General features: G+C 37.6%; 2 protein-coding genes across 11 annotated transcripts; one reads left to right on the top strand and one right to left on the bottom strand.

Annotated features, from left to right (window-relative positions):
* LOC122599355 (disease resistance protein RPV1-like) lies at positions 1-17371 on the top strand. Of its 10 annotated transcripts, none has more exons than XR_006323912.1 (10): positions 1-583; positions 2072-3194; positions 3303-3368; positions 10984-11208; positions 11323-12033; positions 12588-13185; positions 13278-13375; positions 13677-13809; positions 16520-16607; positions 16855-17371. XR_006323912.1 is itself a non-coding variant. In XM_043771861.1 (9 exons), the coding sequence occupies exons 1-8, from the start codon at positions 93-95 to the stop codon at positions 13325-13327; spliced, it is 2985 nt and encodes a 994-aa protein (XP_043627796.1). In that variant the 5' UTR covers positions 1-92; the 3' UTR covers positions 13328-13375; positions 13677-14171. The 10 variants fall into 10 exon arrangements, 2 of the variants coding, with proteins under 2 accessions (XP_043627796.1, XP_043627794.1); XR_006323914.1 differs by lacking the exon at positions 16855-17371 and adding an exon at positions 16704-16847; XR_006323915.1 differs by lacking the exon at positions 16520-16607.
* A 3819-nt stretch (positions 17372-21190) lies between these two features.
* Positions 21191-22688, bottom strand: LOC122601013. The gene is made up of 6 exons (XM_043773791.1): positions 22604-22688; positions 22419-22517; positions 22280-22320; positions 21849-22196; positions 21654-21752; positions 21191-21550 (listed from the first exon to the last, which is right to left on the bottom strand). Exons 1-6 carry the CDS (start codon positions 22686-22688, stop codon positions 21191-21193), a joined length of 1032 nt encoding a protein of 343 aa, XP_043629726.1.
* Positions 22689-24861: the final 2173 nt, after the last annotated feature.

Genomic DNA, 24861 nt, shown 5'->3' with positions numbered 1-24861 from the left:
CTCCATAAATTTAGATCAAGAACCACAGTTGACAACATCCACCCACCCCTCAATTAAACTTCCCCAAATCCTTCAAAAAAATTAAAAATCTCATGGCAGCTTCTTCTTCATCATCATCTTTACATACAATCAGACATCACAACACCAAATACGATGTTTTCATAAGCTTCAGAGGTTCAGACACTCGTTATTCCTTCACCGACCATCTCTTTGAAGCCTTAGTAACCGCAGGTATCAAAACATTCAGAAACACCAAAAACCCACAAGACCCGAAACCCGAAACGGTAATCGCAGAATCCCGGGCTTCGATTGTCGTTTTGTCGAAAAACTATGCGAATTCGGTGTCGTGTCTTGATGAACTAGTGTTGATTATGGAAAGGAGGAAAAGGTTTTATCATATTGTTGTGCCTATATTTTATTATGATGTTGATCCTTTAGATGTTAAGATGCAAAAGAATAGTTTTGAGTTGAGACTTGATAGGTTAGGGTTTGAAAATGATATAAAATTGGGGGAGGCGAAAATCGAAAGATGGAAGGAAGCGCTTTCGGATGTTGCGAATTTGAGTGGCAAGGTTCTTTCTGGGTATGTTTGTATTCCTTGTTTCGTGTTTGGATAATTCGACTTGCTATTGTTGAAATGTTAGAATTTGGGTTCCAATATAATATTGTGGATAAAATCTTTTTGAGGATACTATACTATCATGCTATAGCTAATAACTTTATTGTGGAGTTTATTGTGTCATATACAAGATTGTCTCGAACAGGTAATTTAGTAGACGAGTTTCGAATTCTAAGCATGTAGTTAGTTATAAGATTATTATTTCAAATTAACAACAACCCTTGGAAAGGCTTGCCAAATGCCCCCTATTCCTTCCTAATGGAACGGTCGACTTGGCAAATCGTTAAATTTTATTTGGAGAACTTGTTGACCGAAATTAATCTCACCAATATGTTGTAGGGATTATTAAAATTTGGAATTTGTCTTGAAAAGGACACTGTGCATTTTTTGGACATCCCAAACAGAAAGTATTACTTTTATTTTGGGCTAGGTCATTTCTTGTGTTATAAAGCTTGAAATAGCTATCCAATGGTAAATGTTGTCTTTTTTTTTTTTTTGCTTTAGATGGTGAAACTGATTAGTAGATTTTAGAGCATCAGGTGTGGTTGTTGAACGCCACATTACTTTCCCCTTTTCACCACAACCACTTTGCCCTAGTTAATATCCCCCCCCCCCCCCCCCCCCCCCCCCCCATATAGTAAAATATAATAAATGTTGCGATTTCACTTCGAATTATGCCGAATTAGCTTGTTTGATATACTGAATGATGGAGACTTCCCCCTCTTCCACGAGTAATGCATGCCGACATCACATCCTCTCTGACCTCCAAGTCTCCAACATACAAGATGGCCTAAGAAAGTGAAATTAAAGACTGAAAAGTTGAAAAACAATTAGAGAATGTAATAGATCTAATAGATAATGTGTTAGGGAATCTGTATATTAACCTTATAAACTAAAATATATTATTTCGGCCTTTTGGGGCTGCATTTCTTAGTGTGAGAATAACTGGAGATTTGATAGCATCTAATTTACTTCGTGTGTGGAATGATGATTGAACTATATGGAGTTGTCAAAATGGGTGGGTTGGTAAATGGTTCATAAAGGTGGACTTTTGCCGTGGGTCAAGATAGACAGGTTTGACTCGAAACTCCTCCTGATGTCCAAACGTATACGTTTTTGTAAGAGTGTTTAGTGTGAAACTTGTATATTCAATCATAATTAAATTTTTAATAAAATGATTAGGAGGTTTTTTGTATTTAAAATAAAACATGGGAGGACTGTAAACTCATTTTACTCATTTCATTTAAGTCAATTTTCAGGGGATTCTACCCTTTTGATCTATTTGTGGTAAAACTGACCCATTCGTGACTAAATTGGTCGAAGCTGCAACCCATAGGATTAACAAACGGATGAAATTTATGAAAACAAATGAACTCTTTCTCTCAAAATGTTGTACTATCTCATAATTGTTAAATTTTGAACGTGTTTGTTTTCTCATCTTTATTGTTTTAGGCCCGAAACAAAGTTTATTGCGGATATAGTTAATACCATTACCAATAAGCTACGTCTTAAGTTAGTTTCTATTCCCCCTCATTTAACTGGAATGGACACTCGAGCTGAAGATATCAATTTCTGGCTGAAAGATAAGGAAGATGCTGAAGTTCTCGCAATTTGTGGTGTGGCAGGAAGTGGAAAGACAACACTGGCCAAATATATTTATGAATCCAACTTGCCTAAATTTGAAAGCAGCAGTTTTCTTGAAGACATTGGAAAGATCTGTGAACAACCTTATGGTTTGTGTACCTTACAGGTACAACTTCTTGCAGAAATTTTGGGGGACAAGAAAAAAGAACTCGATGTTACTTCGTATAAAAGTCAGATTGAGAAGGCATTAGAAAAGAAAAAGGTGCTCATTGTTCTCGATGATATTGATAAAAAAGAGCAGCTAGAAGCTTTAATTGGCATGGAACAGATTAATACAAAAAGCAAGATTATTATAACAAGCAGGCTTTCATCTGTACAATCATTGTTTGGTTCTACACACCATAGGTGTAAAGAGCACACACTTAAGTTATTGAATGAACATGAATCGTTAGAGCTTTTATGTTGGCATGCCTTTGGATCCAAACTTCCTATGGAAGGTTTCAAGGAGCTTGCATTAAAAGCAGCACAATATTGTTTAGGAAACCCTCTGGCTCTTAAAATGTTGGGTTCTTTATTTGTTAGTGCCAAAGACTCGAGGAAAAGAAATAACATAGAATACTGGACGAATACATTGAATTTGTTAGAAAGAGAACCTAATTACAGAATACAAGGAATCCTTAGAATGAGCTTCGAGTATTTGCCATTCATCACTTACCGAGAGTTATTTTTGCATATTGCTTGTTTCTTTGTTGGAGAAGATGAAGATTATGTGGTGAAGATATTGGAGCCTGATTATTGTGCAACAGCTGGGATCGTAACCCTAATTGACAGATGCCTTCTTACTGTTTCACCAAGCAAAAAACTGATGATGCATGGGCTGTTTATAGAGATGGCGAGAAGGATGGTGGTTGAAGAATCACCCACAAACCCTGCAAAACGTAGTAGAATCTGGTCTAATGATGACTCATACACTTTGTTGAGACAAGGAGTGGTAAGATGCTATTTTAGTGTGTGTGTGTATATATATATATATGTTTAAAGTTTCTTTCTATCTCTCCATTTCAACTAACTTTGTTTTATATATATTGTTTTTCGTTAGGGTTCAGAAACTATAGAAGGTCTAGCACTTGACATGCGAATGGTGAGGGAAGAAAATCATAAGATGGTAATGCCGAAGTAGGGGAATTTAGTTTCATATTCCAAATCAAGTACTAATAATTTAATGATACCATTACAATCGTGTCATAGTAGCTAGATGTAAGTAAAGAGCGAGGCCTGAATAGTTGTGGTATTAGACACTTAAATGGAATTATACTTGGTCGAATGTATGTATCATCTTCCTCACTGTGACCAAATTTAACAACACTCTTCACCTCATAGCTTACTTGGCGGGGCATGGGTGAGAGAGTACCTTAAAAGTGTATGTGATTAGAACTATCAAAAGTTTTTGGATACCATAAATGCCAAAAATGCCCCACCCTATCAAAAGTTTTTTTTTCTTAAGATTAACTCATATACCTATAATACCATTAATTAATTATTTTACAGCTATCCTTTATCTTCTAAAATAATTACACTACTCCCTTTTACATCAATTACCTTTACATCAATTACCTACACTATTCACCACCGTCACCTGTCGTCGCTGCTACCGCACCTCCCGAAAAACCTTATAGGTTATTGTATTTGATTTGTGATTAATGAGGATTACAAGAGGTTGTATTTATAGAGTCTATTAACCTAATACATGGAAACTAATAATTTGTAAACTAACTAATATGGAAACTAATACTATCTTAATACGCCCCCTCAAGCTAAGGCCGTTGTGCCACTCTTAGCTTGGATCGCAACAGCATGAACCGATCTGAAGATAAGGCCTTTGTAAAAACATCCGCAATTTGATCATGTGAAGATATGAACTTTACTGACAAATTTCCTTGAGCAACCTTCTCTCGTACAAAATGAAAATCAATTTCCACATGCTTTGTGCGTGCATGAAAGACGGGATTAGCCGACAAATAAGTAGCGCCTAGATTGTCACCACAATGTTGGAGTAGTCTGTATAGGAATGCGCAATTCATGAAGTAGAGATGGAAGCCATGTAAGTTCGGCGACAGTGTCAGCCATAGCCTTGTACTCAACCTCTGTGGATGACCGAGATACAGTGCGTTGTTTTCTAGCAGACCAAGAGACAAGATTAGATCCTAGATATATAGCAAATCCCCCCGTGGATCGACGGTCATGTGGGCAACCAACCCAATCAACATCAGAGTAGGCATTAATATCATTGGAGGCATCTGCATAAACATGTAACTGAGTTGAGGAGTTGCTAGAGATGCGTAATCCGTAACTGGATGTCCCTTGTAAGTAACGAAGAATACGCTTAACAGCGGACCAATGATTCTTAGTCGGGGAATGCATGTATTGACAAACTTTGTTCACAGCAAATGCAATATCAGGCCTAGAAAGAGTATAGCATACTGGAGACCCCCAACAGTACTTCGGTATTTTACTGGATCCGAGAAAGCAGTGCTATCACCATTAGACAAAACGACAGATGTAGAAAGTGGAGATGGAACTGGTTTGGCATTGGACAAATTTGCACGTTCCAAGAGGTCTTTAATATATTTGGATTGAGATAGAAACAAATCTGAACCTGTACGTGTGATTTCCACACCCAGAAAATAGGACAGATGCCTCATGTCTTGAATCGCGAAGGCACGGCTAAGCTGATGAACAACCCTATCAAGCATCAAAGGGTTGTTACCTGTCAAAATAATATCATCAACGTACACTAGCATATATATCACTGTACCACGAGCACAATAGATAAAAAGCGAGGGATCGGTTTTGGATCCCCTAAAACTAATGTGATAAAGAGCCTGAGAGAGCCGATGAAACCACGCTCTCGGTGCTTGCTTTAGATCGTACAATGATTTGTGCAATAAACACACATGATCAGGTTTTGACCTGTCAACAAAACCTGGCGGTTGTTGTAGATACACTGTTTCCTTAAGATCACCATGTAAGAAAACATTCTGGACATCTAATTGTCTTTAGGGCCAATGGTTAGCTGTAGCAATAGATAAAACAACCCGGATAGTGGTAGCTTTGACAACAGGGGTAAAGGTGTCAGTATAGTCAATGCCTATGCCTGTCTGCTGGTGAAACCCCTTAGCAACAAGTCTCGTTTTATAGCGAGTGATAATTCCGCGTTGATCACGTTTAACTTTATATACCCACTTGCAATCAACTACATTTTTTCCTAGAACACGTGGCACTAATGACCATGTGCCGTTTATCATGAGAGCCGAATATTCATCCTCCATGGCTTTGCGCCATAGAGGGTTCTTGTTAGCAATAGCAAAGGTAGCGGGTTCAGATTCGGAAAGAGATGTGGAGGTATGATTCGCGGATGGATCAAAATTTTTTGTTTTAGGAGGATTTTGGCGAAGATTTGAAGGACGTGCGTGTGTAGTAGGTTGGGGTGGTGATGTTGGTCTAGAAGAGGGAATAGGATCGACGAGTTGTGCGGGTTCGGATGAATGTTGTACTGGTTGGATAGGAGGAACGAGCGTAGTTGTGGGCTCAGGTGAAGGAGGTGAATCAACATTTGCAGCTAACTCATTGGAAACTGGGTTGATCATAGGAGGTGGAGGTGATGGATAAGACGAGAAGTATTCGTCTGGTTGGGAGGTAGGTGTCGGTGGCGAGGTGGGTTGATGAAACGGGAAGAAGTGTTCATTAAAGCGGACATGACGAGCAATATAGAGACGTTCAGACTCTTGGTCAAAACACCGATACCCATGATGGGAGGTGCTATACCCCAAGAATGTGCAAGGAGTAGACCGAAAATCCATTTTGTGTGGATTATAGGGTCGTAGGTGGGGAAAACATTGACAACCAAAAACACGAAAAAAAGTGTAATTGGGTGTCCGTTTGAACAAAAACTCGAAGGGAGAGGTGCGTGATGTGTTTGAAGAGGGCATGCGATTGATAAGGTAGACTGCAGTGTCAAAAGCAAAATGCCAGAATTTAGATGGGACACCGGATTGAGAAAGAAGAGTGAGACCAGTTTCAACGACATGTCGGTGTCGTCTTTCAACAAGGCCATTTTGTTCACTTGTGTGAGGATAAGAGAATCTGTGGATGATTCCTAGATTTGAGAAAAAAAGAGAATTTGCGAAATTCACCCCCACCATCGGTTTGGACTGATTTCAGTTTTGTTTTAAATTGACGTTCTGCCATAGCAACAAACTGAGTAAATATATGATAAATATCAGATTTACGTTTCAAGGGAAAGAACCACATGTAACGTGAAAAGGCATCAACACACAACAAAAAATAAGAATGACCATCAAAAGAAGGGACGGGTGAAGGACCCCAAACATCACAATAAATAAGATCAAGAATATTTGAAGCTTTATTTCGAGATAATGGTAAATGCAGTTTGGAAGACTTGCCAATAGAAATAGAGCAAGCAGTACAATGACTTAAAGAACTATTACTAGAAAGCGGTAAATTAAATCTTGATAACATAGAAGAAAATAATTTTGAATGAGGGTGACCTAGTCTTTGATGCGACACGTCCGGAGAGACTCGAACAGTGGTGAACACAGATTTTTGGATAGGTTGGTAGCTCGGTAGACAAAATGAGTAGAGACCTCCATTACTTGGACCAGCGAGGAGGGTAGAATGGGTGACTTTGTCCTTCACAGAAAAGAAAGTTGCATGAAATTCAAAGAACACATTGTTGTCTAAGCAAAACTTTTGAATGGAAATAAGATTTTGTTTAATTTCAGGGACATGAAGGATATCTCGTAAAGAAAGTCTTTTATTGGGTGAATAAAACGTTGAAGAGCCGATATGTAAAATAGGAAGACCCTTACCATTGCCAACATGAACATTGTCATCTCCAAAGTACGACTGAAACGTGTCAAAACTAGAAAGATTAGGAGTAACATGGAAATTAGAACCTGAGTCAGGAAGCCATGAAGTTGATGCAGGAGAGCGAGAATTAGCAGCATAGTTCGTCTGAGCAAAGTTAGCATACGGCTGCCTATTACGCATTGTAGAGGGGTCCCGATTTGGGCATTGTGACGGGAGATGACTAATTCCACACTTGTTACAAGTACCATATATAGTGTTTTGATTAGTTGCCCAAGAAAATAGATTTCGATTACCTCCACCGCGATTTTGGGAATTCTGATAATTTCCGCGGCCTCTACGGTTGTTTTGATTGTTGCCTCGGTTATTGTTTGACCTATTTGTATACAAAGCTTGTGGCGATTGGTTGGATGATGGCTGGAGTTGAAAACCAAGACGAACAACTAGTTGTTGAAGGGCTTCCATAGTATCACTGAGAAGCGAAGATGAATTTCAACTAGTGCTCGAAGATTGTGGCAATGTAGCAGTCGAGAAAGTTTGAGCGGGTGTTAAATCGGCCACAGGTTTCTTCACCATGCAGTCAAGATCTATGAGAAGCCCGTGCAGTTCGGAGAATGCCAAGTGGGTCGGCCGGCCAAGTATCGTTGTTTTCAAGTTGTTGTAATCATCAGGAAGACCTCAGGAAGACCTGTAATAACATGCATCACAAGATCTTTGTCTTTCACTGGTTCGCCAATATTTGCAAGGGCATTAGCATACTCTTGTGCTCGAGTAAGATAATTAGACGTTGATTCACCTTCCTTTATCTGAAGTTGAAGAAGTTGAGATTTAAGGGTATATTCCCGAGACGAGGTTTGTGGGGCATATGCGCGAGCAAGGGATAACCATAGTTCACGTGAAGTACTTCCTTGTACATGTTGGAATGATGCTTCAGACACAGTAGACATAATGAGCATGCGTATATGGGCATCATTAGATAACCAAATCGGATGATTCGGGTTTGGTTGTGAAGTGGAAGCAGCGTCTTTGTCATTGTCATTGTCTTTTTCTTGTATTGTTGGAGACGGACACGGAATTGTGCCATTTATGTACCCAAAAAGACCATGTGTGGTGAAGAAAGCCTCAAGCATGGATTTCCAATATCCATAATTCGTTGATGATAATTTGAAAGCAAACTTGTGAGAATTGTGAGTTGGTTTCTCTTGTTGAGTAATGGAAGCAAGCATTGCCATGGGATTTTTGTAATTTTTTTTTTTTTTCTAAAAAAAGTTTGAATTCTGGAAAAAAAAAATTTCAAAAAAATTAGGGTTCCAGCGGCGGCAGTCAACGGCGGCGAATGTAAAATCAAATTGGTGGGTTTTGACCGGAATTCTTCAAGGATAACAGTGGTGGTGGCGGTGAGGGATGAATCGCCGGAATTTGGGAGTAATTGCCGAATTAATGAAAATTCCAGCGGGTATGGTGGCGGCGCGTGGGTGGTCTGACGGCTGAGAAATTTTGTAGGGTTTATCGGATTGTTATTCCGAAGCTAATGGTGGTGGAGGTGTTATCTAATTCGACGATTAAATAGGAAAATTAAAGAAGGACAGATTGTATATAAATTTAGGGTTTTGGTGACCGGAATTTTAGTGGTCGGATTATGGCTCTGATACCATGAAAAACCTTATAGGTTATTGTATTTGATTTGTGATTAATGAGGATTACAAGAGGTCGTATTTATAGAGTCTATTAACTTAATACATGGAAACTAATAATTTGTAAACTAACTAATATGGAAATTAATACTATCTTAGTACCTCCGTCACTATCACTATCGCCACTGCATTGCGCGGGCATCCATTTAGTGACTATGTTAAGAAAGGAGGTTTTACATGTTTAGGTTACATCGGGGCGGGGGGAATTATCAAGTAAAGTTTGGGTATGCGGTCTAAGTTAGAACGTCTAACCGAGCTATTCTCTTTACCATTTCTGAACCCTTTCCCTAGGCACCCCAAACTCTTCAACTTTTATTCTTCTTTTCTTCTTAAATTTAAAAAATCACCTTCAAATCTTCATCTAGGGTGGTTTAAACTTGAGATCTTTTGCTCTTGCAAGGATATCAAGATATGCCACCTATTGTGACGACTTACAATGTATAGGCTATAAAATAGCAAATGAATGAAACTAAATGTAAGCATTGCATAGTCCCATGAAATTGGGATCATTCTGGTACGGTAACATGGTTTGGCTCTGTCCCTTACAATCGGTAGGATGGGGGTAAGCTCATTTTGGATCACTTGAGTACGATGTACCATAGAAGTTGTTATGGTGTACCATATACTTTGGTATGAGGTACCCAATCAATAATTATAATAGTTTCTTATATTATTATATTAGTGCTTAATAGGGTTTTACTCAAATATTTGCTAGAAGTGTTCACTTTTTCAAACAATTGAGCCTTCATCATGGCAATATATAGATAAGTGGATTCTAGCATTGTTGTTTATTGTTAGGTTGGTAAAACTGTCCATGTAGGCTAAAGTAAAGCCGATTGTTCCAGTTCGTGTGTTAACTGTTTGTTCAAAGAATGCTTTTAAATGTTTATTATTTCAAAGTTTCGTATAAAAGAATCGAGTTAGAAGTTGTTATAAAAGTTTTTCAAAATAGAAAACAACGCTTTTTAGCATAAATTTCTGAACCAAAAAACGTTTAACACTTGTTTTTATGTATCCGAGAGGCCTGGAGTGTATAAACCTAATTGGGAATCTTAATATGGCAAACAATTCGCGATTCCGAGTGATCCGGATCACAATTATTCCCTGATCTGGTACCCCAATCGTGGGTGGTTTTGCGATCAGTGTAATTATGAGCGTTGCTTTCAGATGCATATAATGGAGGATGTATCACAACCTCTAATTTACATCTTAACCACAATGATAGTGTTAAATAAACTGAGGCTCCATGAGGCATATTAGAAGCATTTGTATCTTTGCTCGAGTCATGGCTGTAGGAGCCTTTTACCCTGATTAGGATTGTAGTTTTTGTTTTTCAGTGGCATGGTGGTATCATATGAGTAGTTTGTAGTCTTTTAGTTAGCCATTAGATTTCAAACCCCTGATTAGTCTAATAATTATTAGGGGTGCAGATGATTTGAGCTGTGCTCAAGCTTGACTGGGCTTGAGCTCAATGACCCTTCATGATGCCAGGCGCTCAAGCAAAACCTTGAATATCTGTATAAAGATTATTGTCAATAGTTAAACATACACCATAAATACGTCAAAGAAGTTGTTGAACTTTTCCAATTTTGGGTGGTTAAAAAGGGACGAGTTTTACAAGTACAATGGTTAAACAAAACATAAAAAAGTAAGTTGTTACATCAGGGACAATATGATAAATAGGTTGTTATGTTGGATGAAAAACTCTTTATTTAAATATCCTTTAAAAGATATGGGTACATGTCAAAAAACTTGATCCCCCGTCAGAAATATACAAGCCTAACTATAATAAATTTCAACAATATTGTCTGCAAATTCTAAATTACATATATATTTATCTGTACACATACATATTACTTATCACCTAAGGTTTGTAGAGTTCAATCAAAGTCGGGGCCAAGACCTAAGCTTGAGCATGGCTTGTTATCTGTGTTGAGCTCAGTTTAATATCGAGCTTGAGCTGGAAGCCTGGAACTTTATAAATGATTGAACCAAATAAGCTAGGTAACTTGGAACCAGGGTGAGTGGGTCCTCTCCTGGTGTTTCTATTGATGTGTTGCCAGTTTATATAACTCAGACCTGAAATGTTTTCTTTAGGTTCTTATGAAGTTTGTATCCATGTGTTGCCACTCTAGGCAATTTTGGTATACTTAACTTTAGATGCTATGCTAAGTAATTCACTGTTCACTACATTTTCAGCCATCAGCCTTCAATGCAGATTCACTTGCAAAGATGGATAATCTAAAGCTGCTACAGCTAAACTATGTGAAATTATCTGGATCCTATGATGATTTTCCAGAAGATCTGAGATGGCTTTGCTGGCATGGTTTTCACTTAGGAGCTGTACCATCTGAGTTATTCATGGGGAACTTGGTAGCTATCGACATGAGTTACAGCAAATTGGAGCTATTTGAACCGCCCATGGTAGGTACTTTAGTGTTTATCTCTTTTCTGTTCTCTTGGATTTTTACTTAGTTATAAGCATTTTCCGGGGGTTGCATGTAGATTGCTGAATAAATCTCTCTACTCTCTGAACAGGTAATTAGACCGCTGAAGATTCTAAACTTTAAAGACTCGCATAGTCTAGTTGAAATTCACAATATTTCCCGACTTCCTAATCTCGAGACATTGATTCTTTGGAACTGTTACAGTTTGGTTCATGTTTCTGAACCCATTGGAGAGCTTATGAGTCTTGCTCAATTGAACATGACAGGATGTGAACACCTATTAAAAGCCTTAGTGTTAGGGGGTCAGAGTCCTCAACTGGCGTTTTCTTTTCCGCACCTATTAGAGCGGCTATTGCTGAAAAGTTGCAATCTTGATTGTAACAATAATTTTTTGAGCTTCCAAGAACAATCGCTTTTGCAACATTTGCACTTAGGGAATAATATATTTGAGTCCTTACCTGATTTTAATCATCTTAAAAGTCTCCGGGTCCTTGACTTAAGTTTTTGCACAAATCTTAAGTGTATCCATTGCCTCCCGAGTACACTAGAAGAGTTGTATATTACCTGTTGTAAGTCATTGGAGAAAGTAACCTTTCAGTCACGGCGGTTCAGATTGCAAAAGATTGATTATGAAGGTTGTACTAGTCTCTTGGAAATTGAAGGCCTTCTAATGTTGGTGCCAATATCCAAGATTAAAGAAACAAATCTGAAACATATGAAGTGGCTCAAACTGTATCAGAATCATGAGCTGTGCTTGATTGGTGATTTACAGCTTACAGTAGGCAGAAGTTGGTATATTCAGGTTCTGTTTCCCACTCTTAAAACAAATGCACATGCCCAAAGAGCAAAGTGAATGGTTCAGGTTTGGATCATATAAGTTATGATATGATCTGACCCATGATCACGCTAAATAGATTGTGATCCGGCCATAATCTGATTAATCTAAATGGGTTCGGACCCAAACAGACAGTTAAATGGTTACAAATATCAATTTTTAATATTGAAAATAATAAGAATTTTTAAAATAAAAAATTTCTATAAAAGACTGATTCAGTTCTAGACATGATTCACTTGTAGTTGCGGCTTTAATACTGGCGGAGACTTAAATTTATAACAAAATATGTTCAAATGGAAAGGCCACATGGATCTTCCCAATAATTGGCCTGCTTTAATGGCGGTATCTGTTGGATGGTTGGATCAAAGTCGTTTTTCATTGTTTGATGGATAGGATCAGATGTAGATCAATACCCCAAGACCCTCAAACCACGGCTGCGTTGAACCATTACTTCTAAACTAATTAAAATATGATGATATCAATATTATGAATGATTGAATTCTGTAACTTTTGTAGTACAGATGCTGTCTGAATTCGGTATAATGAGCACATTTCTGCCAGTTATCAAGGATCACAACATAACATGTGAATACATGGCACCATCCTCATGCTTATCCTTTGATGTGCCTCCACGTTCTGATACTCACATGCTCATAGGATTAAATGTGGCATTCAAGTATACATTATCTGGTGATGAGCAACATATCTGGCCGATATTTGCTAAAGTAAGTAACAGAACCAAGGGCCGGGATTGGATTTACAACCCCATGGTCTTTGGCAGGCCTGTAGATGGTAAACTTGCTATATGGTTTAGTTATTGGGCAATGGATAACTTATTAGAAGTAGGTGATAAAGTCAATATCTCGATTATTGTGGAGAGTGGGTTAGAGGTACATGGGTGTGGTGCAAACCTTGTGTATGATGAAGATAGTTTAGAAAAGGGCACCTGGCAAAATAATACAGAATGGGATGAGACTATTAATGGAGACCTGTCTGCATTTCAGCTAAGCATGGAAACATACTATCTATGTCGTCGTGATTTCTTCAAGTCAATGGAGGTTGATGGACCCACCCCTAGTTGGTTTCGGGATTCGGTTGGTTATAAATTTGACTATACAGGTATGCTTTACTTGTCAAAGCTAATTTTTTGTTTCTTGAATTAAGATTTAGCTTCAATTGAAGTTAGTTTTTTGCATCTTGCATTGTCATAGAGATACAAGGTTGGAGAAAAACAGGCCGGCCTCAGAAATTGCAACCATAGTTGACAGATTTTGGAAATTCTGTTGGTGCTATCTGTGGCCTTTAATTGGTAAGTTTCATATATGCTATCTATGATTTCTTTAGATATGGAGATATTGGCTATATGCATGGTTGGAAACTCTCTAGGCAGTACTCGAGCCGTGTACCTTGTGGTGAGTCTAGATTAGGAGTAATTGTTGATTTCTTGGCCTTGTAATCTGGCTTTTACAACGTTGTCTATACGTGAAGAATTTTGCTACGTTTGTTGGACTACGATTCTGCGATCGTGAGTGTTGATAGTTTATTTTATCTTGGATTACAGTGAACCTTCCCCTTTGTGGTACTTTAATGTCGTGGAACCTGTTTTGTAGGCATTGGCTACTCTACGTAAGAAGGGGTCCCAGCTGCCGAGACCAGTTATTTGGAACATCCTTGCTATAAATCATACATGATGTGATGGTCTGCAGTTTTTGTGTTTCGACATTCAGTATCACAGATTCACAGGTATGCTTCTTTTGCTAAACTTATTTGGTGCTCTTCGATTTAGACTTCAATTCAAATAGCTTGGCAAACATCAGAGTTGTATGATTAAATAACAAGTAATCTAGGATCCTATATTTTCATGAGTCTGAAGTAGGATCAAGAGGCTCTTGTCAAGATGCTGAGCATATGGTGAATGATTGAAGTGGTATTAAGCAATCATGTTAACAGACAATGGCAGTGGTCAATTCATGCGTTTTTTTATCCTTTAATACCATATCATAAAGCATGAGATTTGTCTAAATTTTTGAAATTTGAAGTACACGAATTTAACTATAAGAGGAAGAATCTTGTAGGTAGTTAGTATGACTACAAGCATTTTGCCATTTTCATGTTTTTATCATTTTCATATCTACTTAACGTAATCAGATACCAACTTGAAATGACTCAAACACAAAACAATAAATATAATAAGATATTACTTTGCATCTTTAGAAAATTACCTATAGTACAAGAATTTTACCATGTTGCATCTTTAGAAAATTACCTTGACATTTTTGTGGTCTTATTATTTCCATATCTATTTTAATCTAATAATACCAACTTGTAATGACACAAACACAAAACGACAATTTTTTTAAAAAAATATTGGCATTACCTTAGAGTAAAATCTACTAATCTATTACCAAACCTATAAAAGACCAATTTAAGCATTTCAAACTAGTTTTACCTTCAAACTTACCAAGTATAATTCAAAGTTCCAAACGCCTAATTTACATACCAAATTTCATTTTAATAAAAGCATTCAAGCTAGTCAAATGATCAAAAACCAAAGTTATATTCAATCTATATCGTTACCAATTGACTAAAAGATTTCCAAGCTAATATTTGACAAACTCACAGACAAGAAAGACTTGATTTCCAAAGAAAGGGCTTAGCTAGTAGGACTTTGTAACTTCAATGGGCTATATTACTCTTACTACCTTCTTTGTTTCCAAGTTCACTTGTCAACCCCTGCCTTATCTTTCAAATTGTTTCTACCTATAAAATAGTAATTTTGCTTAGCGAGTACAAAATACCTTTATGTATGTTATGTGATTATTATAAGAGTGGGTGTTGGCTCAATAATTATAGGTAGTTGTATGACTACAAGATTTGGCATGTGGTTTAAGTATCGTAGAAAAAGATTATAATACAATCAAATTCTTGTAGCTAGAGTTATTAGTAGCTGTATGCTTGTTGATCTGCTAGTACACGTAGTTCAAATTGTATGCTTGTACTATTTTTTTCAAGAGAGTAATGTTATGTTTTCGACAATAACAAGGTCATTAATCAATTTGAAACAAATAAAGGGATAACTAATAATTTAACCGGTGTTGTGTCTGAATTTTTAATGTGAATGGTTGCTTAATTGATTTTTATATATATATTATATTTATATATACATCAAGAATTCAAAACCATCTTAAAATGTAAAATTAGCCTAATCGGCTCGAAAAGAAGTTGGTTGAAAAAGTTATACGTCTCAAAAGTCGTCTACAGTGTTAATTCTGTGCAAAATCACTTCCTAAATGCTTCTATACTAACTGTTTCATTGTACACATTGAGACGTATCAAATTGTTCCTTTTTTTTCCTTCTCAAGAGTGTATTGAATTGTTCTTATCTTTTTTCGGTAAAAGGCCTTCACCCCTTGTTAACAATTGTTCTTATCTTTACTTCTTTACTATATTATAAAAGTTATACCATCTTGTTGAAAAGTTTAAAAAAATGAGTTTGAAAATGACCAATTTATCCTTAAAGGACCCTCATATTTTACAACTTATAAGAAGTTATCTAATTGTCTATAATAAATTAAATTTACACTTCAAACTCTTATCTTATATAATACTTCCACTACCACCTTTACACAAATTACATTTACATCAACCTACACCATTCGACACCGCCGCCACCGTCTCCTCTATCAATACTAGTCGCCGCCACCATTAGATCGTCGTCGTTGCATTGCTGTATTGCGCGGGTACCATGCTAGTAATTGTGTTAGTAGTTGTCTAATCTATTATGTTACTTAGCTTTTTATAATCTAACATTTAATCTTCTTTATTGAATTGTGTTCCGCATGCTAGCGATTAAAGGCTGCCATTAGGAAAAAGCCATGATTAAAGGTTGAGTTAGTGAGTGTGGGAATGGTTCAAAGCATGGAATAATGATTGGACTTGAAGTCTATTATATGATGGATTATGTAATGTATTATATTTATTTTCTTGATTAATATTTAATTAACATTGGTTACACCTATATTCTTGTGTTTAACCTCTTGTTATGGACTTATGGTAGTATTATAAATAATTTGACATCATGAGACTTAGTTATATACATAAAAAACCTTTTGAAAATCAAAAAGTTACAGAGGGGTGTTCAAACAACCGAAACCGCAATCTGAAAAGCCGATCCACAATTATTTGATATCTTAGTGTCATACTATCATCAACCTCTCTACCTAAACTCAGCCATCTGGCAAGTTATTAATCTTCAATGCACTTTTTTTTTTCTCTATGTATGTCCTATATCCATTGACTTCAAAATGACAAAATCTGTAACTTGAGCTCTATATCTTATGCTATTAAGTACACTGGTTTTGGGTGGGATGAAATTGTTGATAAAATTAACAGAGCTCCAGTCTTGTTTGATTCTGATGCTGATAAAAATAACTTATATTGTTCACTTATGTAGGGCTTCATTGAATAGAATAGCTGAATACGAGCTACAAGAAGTCGAGAACACCAAACTAACTATAGTTTTTTAAGGGTTCTAATTAAAGGTATCCGCTCGTCTAGGTGACTTTCTAATGCCTACCAGTTAAGACAACGTATCTTTCGATATTTGCGAATAATTCACATCTTTTGAATACTTGTAGCTGATGAAGTCATAAAACATTAGCCTGAATATTTTTGCGATGGAATTATATTTAAAAAGGAAAAAAAAAATTAACAGGTATCGATTGTGGTTGAAATATGGACAAAGTGACAAACTAAAGGAACCAACCATCTAATTTACTCTTTCTACAGGATTTGTCGTGTAGTATACCAAATTGCACTAATAAATATAGCTGACGAGCCCACTAGGCCACTACTCAGATTGTTCATGAGACCGATCGTACCCTTTTACAATAGAAAAAGATTTTGAAGACAAAAGAGCTAAAGGTATCGCCGATTGGGATTCATTATATAAGGCATTGGGTAACACCACCAGGTCAACGGTCAACCCCATCAGGTTATTAGCGGCGACGTCGCCGCTAATAGTGGGACCCCCGACAGACTTATAGCGTGACTGACAAAGCATGTGGTTGATGAAAACGAGGCGCCACGTCACCGACATTAGCGGCGACAGTGCCATATCGACTTTGGGAATGATAATTTGCCATACCGAACAAGCCATTCTTTGATAGGATAAAATGATGGCAGCCCATCATTTTCAGATACTATATATTATGCGGAACTATATTGAAACAATAAAAGTTTCTGAAAAAAATTTCTTGAGTGTAGATATATATTTTTTCAAACGTATTGTTTCAAGCGTATTGTTTCAAGCGTATTGTTTCAAGATATATATTTTAACAGTATTTGTAGTTGATGGTATTGTGTATCTTTTTTTTCCAAGCGTTTTGTTTATATATATATATATTGAGTATAGATGTAAATATATATATATATAGAGAGTCTAGACACCATTAATAGTTAATGAGGTTGATGTTTACTTGAATTGTTTCAGATGGATAGTTTGGAGGATATTTGGGCAGACCCAGAAAACGTACGTATTGAAGTGCCGGATAATGTGTTTGAGCAACCTGATGCAGACGGTGAATATGAATGCGAAGCTGGGGACTTTGAAACTGATGAGGTGTTCGGTTCCTTTGAAGAATTAACGGAGTGGGCTCAAAGAACAACAATGGATTTGGGTTATGTTCTAGTTATACGGCGGACGAACAAAAACTCAAAAGAGGTGGTGAATAAAGTGACACTTATATGTCACCACGGTGGAGCGCGCGATGCAAGGTTAATTGGCCCACCCGAACGGTCCAGTAAGATAGGTTGTCCCTTCACTTTAATAGGCCGCCCTGGGCGTGATGGTGGTTGGAGGTTAATTGTCAAGGATTGGAGACACAATCATGATCCAACTACCAATCTGCAAGGGAATGCATACGCTAGACGGATGACGGATGAAGAAAAGGAATTTGTGGGGACCCAATCGGATCGCGGTTTGTACCCACATCAGATCCTGGTAAACCTCAAACTTGAATTTCCAGGAAACTTGACTCGCAAAGGAGACATTACGAACTTCCTAAAAGCGAGAAGAAGGTCGGGCCAAGCAGGGCGTACTCCAATGTAGGTACAAACATTAAATATTCTATTGTACTACGTTGTTGGAATTGACTTATTTACTCTATCTTGGTCATTAATCGCAGGTTATGTTTTCACTGTTGCAAGAGAAAAGGTACTTTTACCAGTTCAACACAAATAACAAAAATGGACGCTTGGAGAACCTGTTTTTCATTCATCCAACATCAATGACCCTATGGCGCGCATTTCCCTGGGTTATTGAAATAGACTCCACGTACAAAACTAACATCTACAACATGCCGCTAGTTGAGATCGTCGGCGTGACTTCAACGGGGAAGACCTTCAGTTTAGTGTATGCGTTTATCGTAAACGAGCGGGAGGCAAATTATCAATGGGTTTTACGATGTCTTCGGTCCACCCTTGCTGATAGCTTTGCCGTTCGTGTCGTTTTTACTGACAGGGAGCTGGCCCTGATGAGAGCTTTGAAGGTTGTTATGCCGGAAGCGAAACATCTGCTGTGTAGGTACCATATATGGCAAAACATAATCAAGCACTGCGAACCGGCATTGCGGATGAAGAAAGATGTTAACATTGACAGGCTTAACGTTTGGTGGAAAAAAGTCTATCAGTCTCGGACTTTTGACGAGTTTAAGTCAAATGAGAAGGAGTTACAGGAAAAACTTGGGGGTTTTCCAGGCGTCTACAAGTACCTGACCGATAATTGGTTGTCCCCATACCGAGAGCAGTTTGTGTCCTGTTGGGTCGATGAACACCTCAACTACCAAAACCACACCACAAACAGAGTGGAGGCCGAGCACCATTTACTGAAGGAAGAATTGAGGGGGAAATGCACATTTACTAGAATCCTCCAATGTGTTGATTCTGTCCTCATCAGTCAAGAAGCAGAAATAAGGGGCCAACTGGGGTATAGCAACGGGACCCGGAAGGGGAAACATAATTACAACTGTATGAAGGACCTATTGGGAAAGGTTTCACTTAAAGTTTTGGACATCATGGCTGATGAAATTGTACGCTTAGACAAAGTCCTTAAAAGACATGTTAACAAATGTGGGTGCAAGGTTCAGTCCAGTTGCGGGCTACCATGTGCCTGCAAGATTGCCGAGTACATGCAGCGCGGTTAGTACGATTTATTACTTGTATTTTTTCATCAAAAGCACATAATTTCGTACACTTATTTATATCAAAAAACTGCAGGGACTCGTATACAGCCTCATATCATAGACCCGTTTTGGAAAAAGCTTGACTTAACACCGTGGACATGTGTAGAAGACAAAGACGAAGAAGACGATGTCCATAAAGTCGTTGATGGTCTTATGAATTTCTTGGATCAGCAACCCAAGGCCCAAAAGAAACATTGGTTGTCAAAAATTAAAGACATGTTTAAGCCTGGTAAGACACAAGTGAATGATCCTCTTGTTCAAAAGACCACACGCGGAAGACCAGTCGGCTCGAAACAAAAGCCGCCAAAGGTATACATAATACATCTAAAAAAATATTTGTCTTATTCAATAAATACAGTATATATAACTACCTCAGGTAAGGAAACTGATTCTTACTAATGGTCTAGGTGCCGGATCTCAACACCAACCCACCTGGGCTACGAAAATCCAAGTCCAGTCGACCGAGGGAATACAATGTGCCAGATTTGAACAAAACCTCACCTGCGCAGCCCGCCAGACACAGTACGTACGAGCCGTCCCAGTCCTGTCGTTATCCCGAGAACCGAAAATTGTTCGACGATCAATCCCACCCTGAATCAGAATGGGTCAAAGATAATCCTGACATTTTCGGAAACCTGCACCCATATCCAGGTCTTGATGATATATATACGTGGGGGGACCCGTCCCAATCCTACGGGGTCGGGGATACACCATATGTGACACAAAAATTATATGGATTCGGCGATACGTCCCAAGACCATTGGCTCAACTATGACCAACCATATTCCAACTTAGTAGATGACATCTTCGGGCCACCACCTACACAATCTAGAAATGCACCCATATATGAATCAAGGCAGGCGCAGGTTTCAGATCCGGAGTCAGAGGCACAATCATCGGCCAGTTGGGTTGGGTATGTTGCGGAACCGTATAACGCCAGTCTTTCCAAAAATTACGATTGGGTACTAGGTGAGATACCATCGTACTTAAGGCCGTACGTTGTAGGCGCACAAAATGTCAAAGGAGACGGTAACTGTGGATTTCGAGCTACTGCTGTAGCTTTGGGGCTAGATGAGGAGATGGGTGCAGAGTGGGTTCGTACGCAGATGCTCGTGGAGTTTGAATCTGACCTCGATGGGTACATGCAAATGTTTCGGCAAACAGAGGGCAACCGAATGTTGTCGGCGCTGCGAACATCTTATTATGGACGAAGCCGGCCTATACATCATTGGATGAGTAAAGTGTGGTTCCATATCCTCCTGACCAATAAGCTGGGTATAATAGTCAACTGCGTTAGCCTACGTGACCCCCGCACAGTATTTCCGATGCATCACGGCTTAGATCAGCTGTTATTCAAACAACCGATAAGTATTGCCCTGATAAACAACGAAACCCATTTTGTTGCAGTGAAATTAGCAGGCGACTACCCAATGGCCTACAAGAATCCGGAATGGGAATTTCACGCAACCGATCCTGTACGTCGACTAGCATTAACGTACGCAAATCAAGAAGATGCGTATCAAAATTGGTTGTACGCAAACATGCCAAGAGTACCACCAGACCCTCCTATTATAATAAATGATTAAATTCGTTCAATGTTTTATATAGGTTGTTTGTATGTATACTTTTTTTATTGTATATATTTTTTTATGTATTTAAGTTGTTGTTCCAAAACAAGTTTTAATCAACAATTTTTCATACTTTTCTGTTGTACATACATTGATTTTATAATACTTTTATAAAGTTGATTACAATTATTTTTTTATCAACAAATGTATACAAACATAAAAAATACAAATGATTATATCACGCAAATGAAGATTACAAAAGGAAATCACACTTCAGTTAAACGATGAATACAAACAATAATAAAAAAAAGAAAACTAATCACTTTCATCATCACTATCACTATCACTATCACTACCCAACCGCTGTGTGGGGGCCCGTGACGTGCTAGGCCCAGCATGGGATGGTGACGTGCTAGGTCCGGCTTCGAATGATGACTGGGTCCAAGGGCTACCCTGGGCGAACATATCATTGACGTTAAAGGACGGTGACTGCTGGGCTGGGAAGGGTTGCTCTATATCATCTGGGAGGGGGACATTCAGTCCACGTGTTCCCCTAACCACACGCCCAACCACACGAGTATGTCCCGATCGTGTCCCTAAAGCGTCTACATATGTCTGCGTAGGCGGGGTATTGGGCACTTGGGAAAGTCTTTGGTGGGTATCAAGAAGCCGCTCCTGTAGCACATGAAAATTAAGTTAATAATAACTAAAAATTAGTTATACTTAATATAAATATACCAAAAAAATATCTTTCTCCAGGATTTGTGCAAGATCTTACATAAATGGGCCTAACTGCGTCCTGCACCATCCCATCTCGTCTCGTGTGGGCCCGCAAATAAAACTCGGGCGGCTCCTCACGTCGCCCGTCATTATCTTCCTGTATATACATTAATCAAAGTTATATATTTGTATGTGTATCTCTGTATAGATATATGTTTACATACGTGGATATAAATAATTACTTATAACTTACAGCGTAACGCCATTCACGCTGAGCGTATGACTGCCGACCGTGAGTACTGACAAAATTATTTTGTTGCTGCCTGTTTGTCGTGTTTCTTTGGGCAGCAATCATCCGGGGCTCGCTGGTCCAGTAACCCAGTAGATAACTCCACACCTGTGGAGGCAACCCATACGGAGGTTGACCCTCCAGTTCTGCCAGCCTCTGGGACCCACCCCTGTCAGTGAACCAAGTCTTCTTGAATTTTGCTTTTTTATCCCTGTAGATCTTCAGGGCATCCTGACGTATCATCCTGGACACGGTCTCTCGTAACGGGTGATTTTCTGGGTGACCTAAATATGGTTCTAAGTAGAACCGTCTCTGCAATAGTACCAAGTAATAGTTAGCATCTACCATTTTTTTTAAATGACGTATTTAAAAAATAAAAAAAATTAGTTTTATACCATAAGCCAGTCAGTAAGTCCATCCTTGATGGGTTGGGCACCTGATCCCACGACTCGTAATTATGTGGGACGATAGCGACATAGGTCCCCAAATAGCTCTTGTACCGCTTGGCGTGGTCCCCGATTGCCTGCCACCTACTTAGATCGTTATTCAACATAAGCGAGATTCGGCGTCCCGAATTCTGAAACTCGCGCTCCAGATCGTTGTTAGCAGCAGCAGCTCTCCCTGTGCTAATACCTGCAAAACAACATAAAATAACAAATATGTATATATATACATATGTACCATATATTTATATGCAACGTACATTAATATATACTTACCACCCGTACGCCTACAACCCCATTCGGGATTCCACCCCCAGTTTGGAGGGTCGTTACCACCATCTCCGCCGTGAAGTGCAGCCATTTTAACCTACATCCGCCGTCCCAATTTATAAAATAACATAAAGAAACCTAAAAGTCCTTAAAAAGGTGCGACCTAAATTAACATATTTTGGACACAAAAATGTTTTTCAAAATTATTATACCTAAAATGACCACTTTTTTGCAAGTTTTTTTCAAACCTTCGTTTCTAACATTAATACTAACCTAATAACAACTATATTAACAATTACAATCATATTAAAAAGGGTTTTCTAAAAATCATATTTTGAACTATAATAAACAATAATTAAAACTACAAATGTTTTCTTAAATAAAATATGAATTTCTAAAAATTATATCATTCTTAACTATAATAACATAATTAATCTTTCCTAACTATAATACTATAACATTTCTATAACTAATACTTTCTAACATATATTTTCTATAACAAACATATATTTTATATAACATTAAACTATAACATTTATATAACTAATATTTTCTAACACATATTTTCTAACACATATTTTCTAACTTTTGTTTTCAACATATATTTTCTAACTAACATTTCTATAACTAATACTTTCTAACATATATTTACTAACACTTGTTCCTAACATATATTTTTTATAACAAACATATATTTTATATAACATTAAACTATAACATTTATATAATTAATATTTTCTAACACATATTTTCTAACTTTTTTTTTCAACATATATTTCTAACAAACATATATAACATTTATTCTCTATAACTAATAATTTATATACCAAACAAATATTTGATAAAACTATTATATATTTATATAAAAACAACTATTTAAAAGGTAAATGAGTAATACCTCGTCTGAAAAATGGTTTACCGGATAAATATGTAGAGCAAAAAACGGACTGTCTGGCTGGCCGGAAAAAATAATAGTCGCCGGAAAATGCTATTGCCGCAGTAAATCGGAAAACTATAAAAACTGCTTTCGCCGGAAAAATGTCGCCGCTAAAACCACGCCTAAAAATGGACTCCGGGAGGCCGGAAAAGGTAGGTAGTGTAAAAAGGAATGTTGATAACGATGATGAGGGGATAGATGGCCGGATTTGTGAGTTATAAGAATAGAGAAGAAAGGATTTTCTTGGAGAATTTTCCTTACAGAGGAGGAGGAGGAAATTACAGAGGAGGAGGAGGAGAAGTATTCGGAGAAAGACGAATGGATCGAATATGTATCGAAACAGAGAGATGCATTGTTTATATCGAAATACTGCCAGTGGGGGGACCCACTAATAGTGGGGACCACCAGGTGGTCGGGTTACTTCTTTTTCCCTGGTCGGGTTACACGCTTCGTTCTGTTATTAGACTTGGTATGTTTTTGTTTTTTAAACCATTAAGCGACTAAATTGATAAGCTGAATGGATAAATAATGTCTGTATTGAAAGTCAATACATGTGTTTTTGTTTATTAAGTAAAAAAACAAACACTTTTGATGATTTAACGAATTAAGTATCTTTGATTAAGTCATAACTAAGTTTATTAAGTCCCAAACAAACACCACCTTGATGTGGTCTATAAACTATAACAAGGGATAATATTAACAAGACTTCAATTATACAAACATATTAAGGTAGCAAATTATTTGGAGGCTAACCACATTTTCTATTAATATTTTTCGTATATATATAGTATTTTAAAATTAGATTGTATCCATCAGCTTAAGTATTTCGAGATATTTAATTTCATAAGTTTAGTGTACATACGGTACAAAAGACCAAAAAAAAATGCATTTCTGAGCACTTGAGAGGGTAGGAACTAAACACGAGACCGGAATTAACAAAATGACAATTTTGGATATGCAATCTTAGAAGACGATGAGTAGTTTGTGACTTTGTGTATAACTTTAAAAAGGGTTTTAAATACTTTAGTTCTATTACAATTAACCATCCTACCTGCAAATCTTGTATCTTATGTAACAATTGGTAACTTAATGACCAGTTTGACTAGTCAACTTGATGATGCGGCTTCCACTTGGCATTTAGCACCTACCGTGGATTGAGATCAGTTTTCTCAGAAAGCAAGCGTTTTTCTCATTTGGTGGTGGGCTAGCTAATGGCTCAATGGCAGATCTAAATTATAAATGGGGATGTCCCAAGACTTGAAGACTATAATGAGATCGGTTTCTCAGGAAGTAAATTTGAACTAATATTTCTATCTTCATACTATCT

Source organism: Erigeron canadensis, chromosome 5 (genome assembly GCF_010389155.1).
Source record: "Erigeron canadensis isolate Cc75 chromosome 5, C_canadensis_v1, whole genome shotgun sequence".
NCBI lineage: Eukaryota > Viridiplantae > Streptophyta > Magnoliopsida > Asterales > Asteraceae > Erigeron > Erigeron canadensis.
This window is presented reverse-complemented; position numbering and strand designations above follow the sequence as displayed.